General features: G+C 40.7%; 3 protein-coding genes across 4 annotated transcripts; 1 reads left to right on the top strand and 2 right to left on the bottom strand.

Moving 5' to 3' along the window:
* Positions 1 to 212: 212 nt before the first annotated feature.
* LOC124329077 (zinc finger protein 865-like) lies at positions 213 to 7272 on the top strand. The gene is made up of 6 exons (XM_046788054.1): positions 213 to 582; positions 774 to 1277; positions 1505 to 1931; positions 2006 to 2396; positions 2468 to 2729; positions 2793 to 7272. The coding sequence occupies exons 2-6, from the start codon at positions 935 to 937 to the stop codon at positions 3092 to 3094; spliced, it is 1725 nt and encodes a 574-aa protein (XP_046644010.1). The 5' UTR covers positions 213 to 582; positions 774 to 934; the 3' UTR covers positions 3095 to 7272.
* Positions 6524 to 9219, bottom strand: LOC124329134 (S-adenosylmethionine synthase-like). The gene is made up of 8 exons (XM_046788170.1): positions 8927 to 9219; positions 8735 to 8812; positions 8549 to 8671; positions 8385 to 8489; positions 8169 to 8320; positions 7889 to 8107; positions 7645 to 7827; positions 6524 to 7585 (listed from the first exon to the last, which is right to left on the bottom strand). Exons 1-8 carry the CDS (start codon positions 9024 to 9026, stop codon positions 7349 to 7351), a joined length of 1197 nt encoding a protein of 398 aa, XP_046644126.1. The 5' UTR covers positions 9027 to 9219; the 3' UTR covers positions 6524 to 7348.
* Positions 9220 to 10562: 1343 nt separating this feature from the next.
* On the bottom strand, positions 10563 to 12442 carry LOC124329135. Of its 2 annotated transcripts, XM_046788172.1 has the most exons (3): positions 12302 to 12434; positions 12097 to 12226; positions 10563 to 11964 (listed from the first exon to the last, which is right to left on the bottom strand). In XM_046788172.1, exon 3 carries the CDS (start codon positions 11953 to 11955, stop codon positions 10768 to 10770), a length of 1188 nt encoding a protein of 395 aa, XP_046644128.1. In that variant the 5' UTR covers positions 11956 to 11964; positions 12097 to 12226; positions 12302 to 12434; the 3' UTR covers positions 10563 to 10767. The 2 variants fall into 2 exon arrangements, with proteins under 2 accessions (XP_046644128.1, XP_046644127.1); XM_046788171.1 differs by lacking the exon at positions 12097 to 12226 and having other exon boundaries at positions 12302 to 12442.
* Positions 12443 to 12499: the final 57 nt, after the last annotated feature.

The raw sequence follows: 12499 nt of genomic DNA on the forward strand, positions 1-12499 counted from the left end.
ATTATCGGTTAGTAGAACATTAGGTTAGTAGTTTGAATATTTAGAAAAATTTGAGGAAGAATTTACCAAGCAACAACAAATATTTCCGCTTATCTAGATAAATTAACATGTTTTATTTTTGTTATCTTAAGTACTTTACTTTCCAGTTTCCTTACACAAGACAAAGCCTCCCTCTCACTGCTCTCACTCAAAATATTAGAAGAGTTTGGCAACCGGGGACAAGGTTGAGATCAAACCGGTCGTTAAAAAAAAATTTCACGAATTTTATGATAAACAAATGTTTAATGCTCGTTTACTCGAGAGTGTGAAAATTGTGACTGGTTGGGCATCCATTTTTCATGGAAGTATTTGTAACGAGTTGTCGTTGTGAAATTGGGTTGCCTGTCTTATCAAACTTAAATCTGAGTATAAAATATCGATAAATTATAGCTGGGAGGCTTGTTGGAACACCCAATTCGCCTGTGCATTTCGTTCGGTCGGGCGTTCGTTCGGGAGTTGCTGTTTACTAAACGACGCATATTCCACTATGACAGCTCGTAGTGTTTTTCGTGAATAGAGGCTGGAAGTGTCTAGCAGTGAAAGGTAAATTATTGTGTTATTTTGAAGTGACATCAAAATGTATTAGTGGATGAGGATTCACAATTTTGCGATGTTCATTATTCTACGTAGTTTTTTGTGGTCTGCCGAGTTTTTTTCTCGAAAAAATCGATAAAGTTTTCTCTGTACCTGAGGGGCCTAAATGTGATCTTTGTTAATTTTTTCATCTTTTGCAGGACACTTTGTTGTACATAATTGTGAAAATAGCAAGCAAGCTTCCATCAGCTGTGTCAGTTTGTGATGAAGGTCGGGACTTACTGCACCTTTACTATGTGAACTCAGAATACCTTGCCCATAAACCTGAAGACTTGAATAGACTCTATAAGGCAAACAAAGAATGGCAGCTGAAGAATTTGTTCTTCGTTGGAATAACCACCAACAGAACTTTGCTGCTGTGGTAGAAGACCTATGGAGACATGACACCTTCACAGATGTTATCCTTTGCTCTGAGGGGAGGGTGTTCCCCGCTCACCGTGTTATTCTTTCTGCTTGTAGTCCCTATTTTCTTGAAATCCTCAGCAAAGTGCCTGAGCACCAGCATCCTGTCGTGTTCCTCCAAGGGGTACCCCTCAAGGATCTACATTCTTTGCTCACCTTCATGTATTCAGGGGAGGTGGTTGTGTCAGCTGGGTGTGATATGGCCTCGTTCTTTCGAACAGCTGAAAATCTTCAAATCAAAGGTCAAATCTTTCTTTTGCACATTTACTTGAGTTTATCTTGTTGTTTTATTTCACAGTCAAGTAAATTCATTGACACATCTCAATATTTCAGTCAATTTAATATTTTCACATGGGATTGTCTTATTAATTATAGTAAATTAGTTTATTACTTCTTAGTGATCAGTCCTGATCTAACTATACATTGGTTTTATGAGATTTTATTGTGATGCCTTTATTTTATTTTTCAGGATTGGCATCATCATTGTTTCCATTTGCTGTAGCTCCCGAACCTTTAAACACGCCACTCAGCACGAGTGAGGGAGGTGCAGGATCAGTGGAAAACATAAACGCAGGTTACCCTGTGAGCCGTCCAACACCGGGAAATAGTGGAACTGTTAGCCCCCCCATCACAGGTGACAGGCGAATCCATCACGTTTCAAGACCAACTATAGTATCCGAACCAATGCGGTCATCGTCAACCGATGTGGATAGTCCGCAGCAGCATCATCATCAAACAACAAGGATAGATGACAGGATTACGTCTTCTCCTGGACGCTCAAGTCCACCTCAACCATTGCCCATTCGCGCGCCTGTTATCGCTCCGGTCGGAACCGAGCAGCATGTCTATTCTCAACATCACAGCAGCATGCTTTTGTCCTCCTTAATGGGCACCAGGTTATTACCGATAAAGAGCAAAAGTTAGAGAGAGTAGATTGCTGAATAAATGTTGGTTATTATTTTTATTATAGGTACTCACCAACACCACTCACCAACCGATTAATACCTGCCGCCTTACCGGTGGGTTTACCATCTCCATCGGCCGGACGACCCCCGGTAGTTGTGGCCACTCCACCGATAGGAGTTGGACCCGAAGGACCTTGGGTTCCTCGACAACAACCCGTCATCCCAATTGCTCCACCACCACAAGGGCCTACCGCCTCTCAACGAATGCCTACCTACCCTCCTCCTCCTCCGTTACCAGGACCGTCGTTCAGTAGGCGAGGTCGCCCACCATCTGATGTCAACGCTCCTCGTCAAGAGCCCGCTCCGACCGCCGCCGCGTCGACAATAGCTGTGTCCGAAGTGCCTGCTGCAGTTGCAGTGGCCGAACCACGACCAACACCGTCCGCCCAAAACCAGGTAACTTAATCCATTGAATCGTTTTTTAAAGAGTTTCAATTGACCCTAGACTTGGTTGTCATTGTGTTTAGCCGTTGCGAGTGACAGTCGTGACACCCCAAGGACCAGTTACCATGTTCCAGTGTCCCTATTGCGGCAAACGCTTTCGGCGGAGAGATCACTTGCGTCAACACATCCGCACCCACACCGGTGAAAAACCTTTTCAATGCAACACCTGCGGCCGCCGATTCAGCCAGTCGCAACAAGTGCGAATCCACATGCGTGTTCATTCCGACGCCTCGACGACTGGATCGGCCAGCCACCCACCACACGGCCTACCAACGCAGGGTCAAGGTAATTTACTCCTCATCATTGTTGACCCGATATTGACTAACTGGCTCCATCCATGACGTGCAGGATCACTCACAGGAGCCGGGCATAGTCGAAGTAGTAGAGGTCGCGATTCCTACCGCGGCAGCAGCAGTAGCAGCGTTGGTAGCGCTCCTAGAGAAGCCTTTGTGGCCGAATCGGACGTTCAATCTAATGTGATCGCCTCTCAGCCGGGCGTTGGCGCCGGCTCCAACGGGAGTCCACGGGCCTCTTCAGCCGCTTCGGCCCTCGCAACGACCTCCCCTCCGCCACTGATACAGACCAAACCGACCAGTCCTCCCAGTCCTTGTGACCAGGATTCACCGACGGCCAACAATAATAACGCCTAATGGTGGTAGGTCGGGGAATTTAGGGGGAAGTGGAGAGTAATCCAATGGGGAAAAAAATCTTGTTTTCACATTTAAAAAAAATCATTTTAACCTAAGCCTCGTGCGATATCCAAGCGCCATTCATCGTACTGCCGTACCATGTTCAATGCTCTTTTAACAAATTGAATTTCCCTGCCCTATTAATTACCACCCCATAATATCTTTCTCTCCATTTTGGGGTTGGTTCACTGCCATCAACCGGTCGAATTCTTTTTCACTCCATTTTTCTCTTTCGCCCTCGCGGTGAAAGGAGTGTATGGGGTGAAACCGGTTAATCGTTGCTTTTTTTTTTATTATATATTATCGTTGATTAACCGTGAGCATTTAAAAGAGCAATTTTTCCACCATTTTTTTTTTGCGTGAGCGTGCCTAGTAGGATTTGCTCTTGAAGGTCGGTGCCTTTGATTGGGTTAAGCAGAGATAGACAATGCGCTAGATAGGCGACAGAAGAGGAATAGGCGCAGCGTTGTGTTAGTGAACAGCCCAGTGATTGTGATCATTGAAACCAGAGACCCAGAATATGAGCCAGCGAATGAGCGTGAGATTGAGAAATAGAGAGAAGAGCTGATTGTGCGAATAAACGCATGTCAGAACAGTCTGTGATAACCCAGTTGAGTTAGAATCGACAGAATTGCACAGCGGAAAATCCCCCTCCCCCCTTAAAAAAATTTCAATGTTGCAACTAACTCGTGATAAAAGGCGCTGTGCTTCTTGGTTGATATGTTTCATGCGTATCGTTAAAAATAACTCGTAAGTGAAAGAAGTAAAAAAAAAAAAAAGACGTGGAACCAACTGTGAAAGGATATGTCGCGCCAAGCCATCAAATGTGTACGTTTGTTACCCCCTCCTCCCCCCTTTAAATCGCCCCACCCTTCCACCCTCTTTTGTAGAGTCACAGTTCTCAAGCCGAGTGAATGATGGGCAACGACGAGTAATGCGCTACTTATTTCGTGAAATCCAACTTGTGAATTCAATTTTTCTTTGAAATAATTCCCCGTTTTCTAGGCAAAGAAAGTAAAAAAAATAGTAATAATAACCATATGGAAAGGATCAAATCATTGCACGGCATTCGATCGTGCATAGTTAGATGTAGTAGTTATATTAAAGCTTCAATCCCCCCACACATTTTCAGTAGTTGTTTCCCATCTGTTCTCTTAGAATTCTACATCTCGTCGTTGCGTAGTACCACACTCGTTGCTCAACCATTTGGACGTGACTGACTTGCGTGCCTTTTCTGTCCATGAATGGTCATCTGTTTCCCTTCCTCCTCCCACCTCCTTTTTCTCCCTTTTTTGTAATCGAACATTCATCTGCCGGGGATATCTGTTTTCAAAACAAGTCCAGCAGTTAGTCGATTAGCGTTTTCTCTCCGATCTTCCTCTACACACCATTTTGTCGTTTCCCTCTTCGAGAATGCAGATTTTTTGCTGCTACTTAACGACCTTAACCCTTAAACATTTCGATTCTTTCCCTCAAAGGGCTTTTTCATTGTTCCCCCCTATTGTTTCCATAGTTTTGTGACCGTGCGTATGAATGAGTGAAACCGACATCATCGCATTGATTAGAAATTTTTTGTGACGGTAACAACAAATGCGAGTCAGTTTTTAGCGTATTGAGTACCAACAACCGGTGATTTGTGAAAAACAAAAAGTGAAAAACAAAAGAATGGCGCAAACGGTTTGTGCGGAATCGAATCTAGTCTTGCATTCGGAAGATAAATTTTTTAAAGTTTCGTTTAATTCCTCTTTAAAAGAAAAGTGAAGGTCAGATGTAGACATGATCTGTTAAATTGTTTGTTTTTTTGGCTTGTTTAAAATTTTTTTTGATTCATTTAAAAAAAAAGAATGGATGATATCTCGAACCCACAAACTTCTAAAGATATAACACCAAAAGAAAAAAAAAGATGTGCCTGATTTCGACTGTGAATGCTTTCAAACACAAACCCAGATTCGGTAATAATGAGATGAGGAAAGGACAAGAGGAAGTGAATACCAAGAAGAGAAGACGGGAATTGGTACCGGTACCTGTGTGCGGCTGTGCGATGTTCAATGATTTCCTATTAGTTTATGTTATACATTATATTATCCTTCTTTTGATTCCTCTTTTTTTTCCTTAATTACTACTACTGGCGCCTGCTTTTTTGATCGCTCTCCAATTTCCCCTCTTTTTGATACGTTCGTTTTTTCCCCCTTTTTTGTCTTTTCTGAGTGAATCTTGTGTGACAATGATGTCGTTGATTCGCGTCCAATGTCAAGGCGCAATACTCATTATTAATGTCTTTTTCGTGTTTAAAAAAAAACTTCTCTCTCAAGCGCAATGATCGGTGAAGCGTGGATGTCTAATGTTAAGTTTTGTTCAATAATTTTTCATTTGAAATTTTTTTTAAAACCCTTCCGGTTGATTAGCATCTTCTCCTCCTCCCTCCCCCTCCCCCCGATCTTTTTCTACTTTTTTCGTCGTTGCCTTTTTGCCTCTTATATAGAGTGTGTAACTCGTGTTCTTTTTTTTGTCACATGACACAATCGACTTGGTCGATCCTGTCAAAAAATCCTTATCTGTTTTCGTTTATTTTTTGTTCTGCGCCCATTGCCGAACCAGTGAGGGTATAAGAAAAAAACAAACAAACAAACAAAACATTACCTTGCTACATTAGTGAGCGAATCAGTACGTGTTGTCCCGCCAACTGCGACTCCTACTACTGAAACTCACCTGAATCCACAAAAGTGGGATGGGGAGGTGGAGCTGTCTAGTCGTTGCTTTTCTGTTCATCGCAAATGCGATAACGAAAAAGGAGGGAGTTGGTTTACTCCAACTTGTCAGCAATAATTAATGGCCGAACAGAATATCAAGAGAGAAAGAGTGAAACAATTTTACGACCGTACATTACGGTGGAAAACGGAATAGTTGCGTGTATGGTTGGTGTGTGTATAGTGATGGTATTCAAACTCTCCACAATCCCCCCCCCCCCCCCCTCCCTGAAACATTTCTTAATTTCTTATTTTCCTGGATTTCTTTTTTTAAATAATAATAATCGGAGAGGGCGGATGCTGCACAAAATGTGATACGGTTTTAAAAGAATGGTATTGTTGAGCGTGATTGATGATTGTTTGAATTAGCGACAGCGTTTTGAATGCACTTGAACACTACGACTCCTCCCTCCCCATCCATAAAAAGAAAAGATACAAAAGACTTTGGAAGTTTTCGTCTTTTTCACTTTTTAAAAATTAGTTCATTTTGTAGAGTACTCGATATTTCTTTGATCTAGCTTCTCTTCCTTTTGAGGTTGGGTTGGAATATTTTGTCTTCGTTCACTTATGTATTGTGGAAACAGACGGTATGACCCCTTTCATGATTTCAAAATTTTACAATACAATTGGAATAATATTGGAGTTTTTCTTTTTGGTGACCATTGTTTATTGATTTTCGTTTCATACCGGCCCTCACCTTACAAAATATACGTAATAGGCGCGGCGCTAGATACATTCAAACCGCACTAATTAAAAAAAAAAAACAGAAACGAAGGGTCATTATTCCATTCGTTTAAAGGAGTGGCAAATGATATCATTCCCTGATTGAGAAAACAAACAAAAAGTCTACAAAATCTTTATACGAAAAATAGGGAAAGAAAATTCAAAAGACGAAAAAAGTTGGGTATGTCAAATGGCCCCGCCCGTCAAACAGAATAGATGTTGGACAGAAGACACACATTATAAGAACTTTTTAGTGTAGTAGCAATAATATTTGAAGAAGGTGCAACTCTACAGCATCGGAGTGTCTCCAAAAAGTGCTCTTTTCCATGGACGAATTTTTGGAAACACAACACAAACGTACGCCGTTAGAAAAAAGAAGACTGGTAATGAAAAAAAAAGGATTGATAATAGTAAATATAAGGCGTACATTCGCAGCGAGATCGTCTAGTCGGCAGCAGGTAGACACTTGATTCCATTTCGCTGTACACCACCTCCAAATAATATCATGAGATGGTGTCGACAGCTTTTTTTTAAAGAAAAGAGACTTGTCTCAAATTTCTGCTACCGACAAAGAAACCCCTACACTGAGACACTGTAGAATTATAACAGAATAGCAGGTCTGAGAAAGGATAAGATCTTCTAGTGACTCAACAAGGACTGGGAAGCAGAGAAAAAAAAAAAAAAAAAAAAACGACAAGTGTTTAGCTAAGGGGTGGGAGATTGGTGGTCGACATTAGGTTAGGTCTTACAAAATCAAAGTTTTTGGCTGCTCCCAAGTAAATATGTCGCGCCCGAAGTGGCCGTATGTACTAGTTTTTTGGTAGATAGGGTTCTTGAGGTTGAGGCTTTTGGCGATCGCACCGGGCCTCAAGTCAAAGTTCTTCTTGACAATTGCGAGCAACTCACCTTGGCTGTACTTGGATGTGCCGTAATCGAAAATAGTGATTGAGAGCGGTTCCGCTAAACCAATAGCGTAAGACACCTAATACAACAACAGAACACATTAATGTCTTGAACGAGATAGGATAATTTGAAATCTACCTGAACAAGGCAGCGGCGGCAAATTCCACCCTTGACTAAAGATTTCGCGACCCAGCGAGCTGCATAAGCAGCAGAGCGATCCACTTTGGTGTAATCTTTACCGCTGAAAGCACCTCCGCCGTGAGCACCCCAACCTCCGTAAGTATCAACAATGATTTTACGACCAGTGAGTCCAGCGTCACCCTGAAAAAGGAGACAATCAATAAATAACATTGCAATACATGTATAAATTCTTCAACATTACCATGGGTCCACCATAAATGAACAGCCCGCAGGGGTTGATGTGGAAAATAGTGTTGGAATCCATGTATTTGGCGGGTATAACGGCCTTGATAACGTGCTCCATTACGTCTCGGCGGACTTCTTCCAGTGAAGCCTTGGCCAAATGCTGCGTAGAGATAACAACAGTGTGGACACGCAGGGGAACGCAAGCTCCGTTGTCGAAATAGTACTCGCACGTAACCTAGACACCAGATGTGATTAATAAATAATCTTATGTGTCAGATAAAAACAATACTGCTTACTTGAGATTTAGTATCCGGGCAAGCCCACCAAAGAGTGCCATCGCGACGCAGCTCTGAGAGCCTTTGATTCAGTTTATGAGAGAGAACGACCGTAAGAGGCATGCATTCTTCAGTTTCATCAGTGGCATAACCAAACATCAATCCTTGATCACCTGAAATGAAAAACAAACTATTATAATTTGATGCTTAATAAAAACAATAAATAATGTGTTCTACCTGCTCCAACATTGTCATCGTCCCTGTCAACATGTACACCACTAGCAATGTTAGGAGACTGTTGTTCTAAGGCAACCAAAACATTGCAGGTTTTGTAATCAAATCCTGGAAGAAAAATACATTTATTAATACTTGAATGAGTTATTTAAAAAAAAATAACTGACCCTTGGATGAGTCATCATATCCAATCTGCTTGACTGTTTCACGAATAACTTTTTGGTAGTCCACAATGGCACGGGAGGTGATTTCACCACAGACCAATACCATGCCAGTTTTGCTGACAGTTTCTGTAAACACAAAATAAAAATCATAAATAATATATACTGGTGCCAAATTTCAAGAAAACTCACCACAAGCAACTTTAGCGTTTGGATCTTGTGCTAGATGGGCATCTAAAATGGCATCACTAACTTGATCGCAGAGCTTGTCTAAAGGAAAACAAACAAACATAATTAAAACACCAGAAGAGCAAAATCAATAGACGTTGTATACATAAACAATACAACGCACAGCGGGGTAGCGAGGAATATATGGATCATTACCTGGATGCCCCTCTCCAACCGATTCCGATGTGAAAAGAAACGTTTCAGACGTTCCATTGGCGCTCGAACTTTCTCCGTTAAGAACTTCTTTACCCGGCATGTCGAATAAAATTCAACCGACTAATTTAAAAACACTGACACTTTACAGAAAAAAGACAGATTCTTTCTTATTTTGATTTCTTATTTCTAAGCCTGACACAAAATCCCGTGGCAAACACGAGAGTTAGTTGGCTGGAATATTGGGAGAACTTCCTAGTTCGACTGCTGTGTGTGGAAAGAGGCCTTTGCACGTGGCGACTCAGGCATTTATAGACAAGCTCAAATATCGATCACGATATGTTTTAATCGTGAATCGTCGTGAGTATACAAGTTGATATTTTATAAATGCACGCACTGGACGTCTAACGCAATATAAAATATCTAGATTTACTTTCGTGACACGTTGCAGCGGTTGCAGCCAGCTGCGATTACACAGCAATTTTGTATCTCAGCAGACGACAGTCAATTCAATTCAATTTATGTCAATTGTCATTTATTTGTCGAAAGTTTTTCACAAAGTTTTTAGGGCAGTTAGAATTTGACATCACGCAACCTAGTTATCCTTTATGCGATAAGAGGCGCCAATCGAACATCGGGCCTCAAGTTACTTGAATGAGTTATTCTCCATGGCCTTTGATACCTTATATTCTGAGAAATGCTGACGACAATTTTTAGGCGAACCGTTCACAATATTTTTTAGAGACTTGAAAGAATGGCCGCTGAACCATCGAAAGATATTCCGATTGAAATATCTGATTGCATTGACGCAAAGGCCATCTTATCCTCGTACATATACAGCGAAAAAACCTTGAAGACCTGTTTCCTTATTTGAGTTAAAACTAACAGAACAGGAAGAGCAACGGTTCAAAAAAAATTTCAAATCTTGCGACCTCCAGCTATATTCACTGCAAGCATAGTTCAATCCCTAGACCTATTAAACCTGCTGTCCCCTGGAGGAGTTCATTATACTGATATCCCCCATTCGGCTGTTAGCGTTCGGCCCAGTCACGTCGCTTCAGTCTCCCAGTGCAAGCCTATCCAAATACAGAATTTGAAAACATCGCTGTAGAATACCTTAAAGCCAAAGTCAATTGTCGAATTAGTTGCTATTAAACAATAAGCAGTTTTGTTTATTTTTTTCAGAAGGATAGTCGTCAACCCAAATGTTATTCCTAGAGTTACAATTTTCTTATAATTTCTACTTGAATTTGAACGGTCTAACATTAAGTAACTAGCATTCCATCACGCTCCAGTCGGTTGTTAAGCAACGAAAGACTATAGCGGCAAAATTGTTGCATTTCAAAGCCAAAATATTGCGTTTTAGAATAATCTCTATTTAGAGCCGGAGGAGTTTAAAAACCAACTCAAAAGCCGCGTGTAGTTGTAGAAACTGCGCATCATTCCCCGAATCTCAAGGACGGCTACGGACGGCTACGAAAACCCCTTCGGATATTCTTCACGAAGGACGAGAATAATTTTCCCGAGTAAAGTCAGTCAAGTCTACTCAAAACATTGACAGCGGATTTTTAAAATGCGTCTAATCTATTGGCATACATGTTGATTTTTTTTTTTTGAAAACTTATCAATTTGTATTTTCTTCTTACACAAAAAAGTACAGTTAATTCAGGAAAAAAATAGAATAATTAAAACAGGTACTCGAACAAGAGATTTTTCAATGAGCATTTGGCCGTAGACCGTTGTCTATGCAAACAATTGTAACCAGTTTCAAATAACCAAGTGGATCAACAGAGAACTGGAGTAGTATTAACAAGACAATATGCAATTTTAATGGAGAACTGTTTCTATAATGTAATGAAAGAAGGCAGTGCACCTATCGGCGTACGATTCTTAGGCCCCGAAGGTTTTTCAGCGATCTCCACATCCACGTCATCAAGGACTTCGTCATCTGGTTTGGCCTTTGCCTCGTCATCATAATAACGTTTCCGTGTCTTGCTCTTAGTAGTTTTGGTCTTCTTGATACTCTTGTTGGGCTTAATTACAACAGCCAACCTTTGCAATCGACTACTGTGATGCGCCATTGGTCTGCAAACTGGGGATTTGAAGTTGGTGAAGCTACGATTGACCACAGAACGACTAACAACGGAACGATGATTGATGATGGAACGGTTGATGCCACTTTTCGTCAAAGTAAGATTCTTGGATTTCCAGCATTTGTTACGAATTAGTCTATACTTGTTTTGAATAACTTTGGGTAGCGACACGCGAGGACTTGAGCTCTTGGTAGCTTTCTTCTTATTTTTGGTAACTCGGTTATCTAGTTTGAAACGTGAATTGATTGGAGGCTGCGTTTCAGTTGGTGTACTTGTAAATTTGGGAGGAGTTAGAAGTCTTGATGAATGATACTGCGTACGATGGGTTGACAAACTGGCCAATTTGGGAGATTTCACAACTGATTTTCGAACCAATTTGTAGGCATGTTTGGTAGCTATTGCTTTCAATGGGCTCTCCATTTTCCGCCATTTATATTTGCTTCTCATTGGTTGATTTGTGAAATCCATTTTAGTCAACTTACGGCGTTCAGAAATGTGTCGAATCGGGCTTGGTTTCATATGGTGCTGCGCAATCGGTTGTGAGTTATGGCTGTTCAAGGCCATGATGTGTTGCTTTTTTTCCTTGGTTTCTTCTTGAATAACAACTCTGTTCAAATTTGGTGCCTGATCTCTTAACACAGCAGGAATTATTTCCACATTTTTCACTTCGAGTGAAGCAGATGGAGTTCCAGTGTTCCTTTCAGGTTGAACATGAGGGAAAAACTTTGGGTTGACAATTATTCTTTTAGGGTTTGGCAATTCAGGGAGTGGGGCCACATTTGTTTGAAAAAAGGCTGGATTTACATGGATGAAATTTCCTCTTAATGTAGAAGGACCAGGCATTGCTTGATTCCACTGCCAATTCAAACTTGCGGGATTCACATGAAAGTAATGTGGAGGATAACTCCCCATCAAGTGTTGTGGGTTGTTGGGATTCATTCCAAATTTCTAAGAAAGAAGAAAACTACAATAATAAAGCTGATGCATACGACAAAACAAAATTTAATTCATTCAATTGAAAAAAGAAAAGTAATTATGAGGTTCAAGGACAAGATGCTGATACAAACTGAAAATTTATACCTCAAAGGTTTCTTTTGCAATTGAAAAAAAAAATCAAGTTTACTATATTATCACGTCTATCATAGCTTCTAGCCTTCTATGAAAGCGTACGTATGAAAATTGATACCATGGAATCAATTGGCGATTCCATCTGGCATTAAATTAACTTACATAAACAATCCATTCCTTTTGGTATCAAATGATTTTATCAACAGAAAATACTTACGTGGTTCTGAAATAGTAGAAGAATCTAGTAAAACTTTTCCCTATTGTAAAAGTTTTACTGGAAAAATAGGATTACTTTTTTTAAAGATAACAAACGACTTTCTTTTCTGTGTTGATCGGGTGTTGATGAAATCGGTTCGGGCTGCATCCGACAATGCCAAGTCAAATGAAAGAAAAAATTTTATGTAAAACTAAAAAT

The sequence above is a fragment of the Daphnia pulicaria genome, chromosome 3 (assembly GCF_021234035.1).
Source record: "Daphnia pulicaria isolate SC F1-1A chromosome 3, SC_F0-13Bv2, whole genome shotgun sequence".
Classification (NCBI taxonomy): Eukaryota; Metazoa; Arthropoda; class Branchiopoda; order Diplostraca; family Daphniidae; genus Daphnia; species Daphnia pulicaria.

Excerpts from the sequence above, each read along its gene's own strand:
- LOC124329134 (XM_046788170.1), bottom strand. The coding sequence starts at position 9,026 with ATGCCGGGTAAAGAAGTTCTTAACGGAGAAAGTTCGAGCGCCAATGGA. Across the intron at positions 8,813-8,926 it reads GGTTGGAGAGGGGCATCCAG|ACAAGCTCTGCGATCAAGTT; the intron begins GTAATGATCCAT and ends GTTTTCCTTTAG. Across the intron at positions 8,490-8,548 it reads ATATGATGACTCATCCAAGG|GATTTGATTACAAAACCTGC; the intron begins GTCAGTTATTTT and ends TTTTTCTTCCAG.
- LOC124329077 (XM_046788054.1), top strand. The coding sequence starts at position 935 with ATGGCAGCTGAAGAATTTGTTCTTCGTTGGAATAACCACCAACAGAAC. Across the intron at positions 1,932-2,005 it reads TCCTCCTTAATGGGCACCAG|GTACTCACCAACACCACTCA; the intron begins GTTATTACCGAT and ends TTTTTATTATAG. Across the intron at positions 2,730-2,792 it reads CCTACCAACGCAGGGTCAAG|GATCACTCACAGGAGCCGGG; the intron begins GTAATTTACTCC and ends CATGACGTGCAG.
- LOC124329135 (XM_046788171.1), bottom strand. The coding sequence starts at position 11,955 with ATGAATCCCAACAACCCACAACACTTGATGGGGAGTTATCCTCCACAT.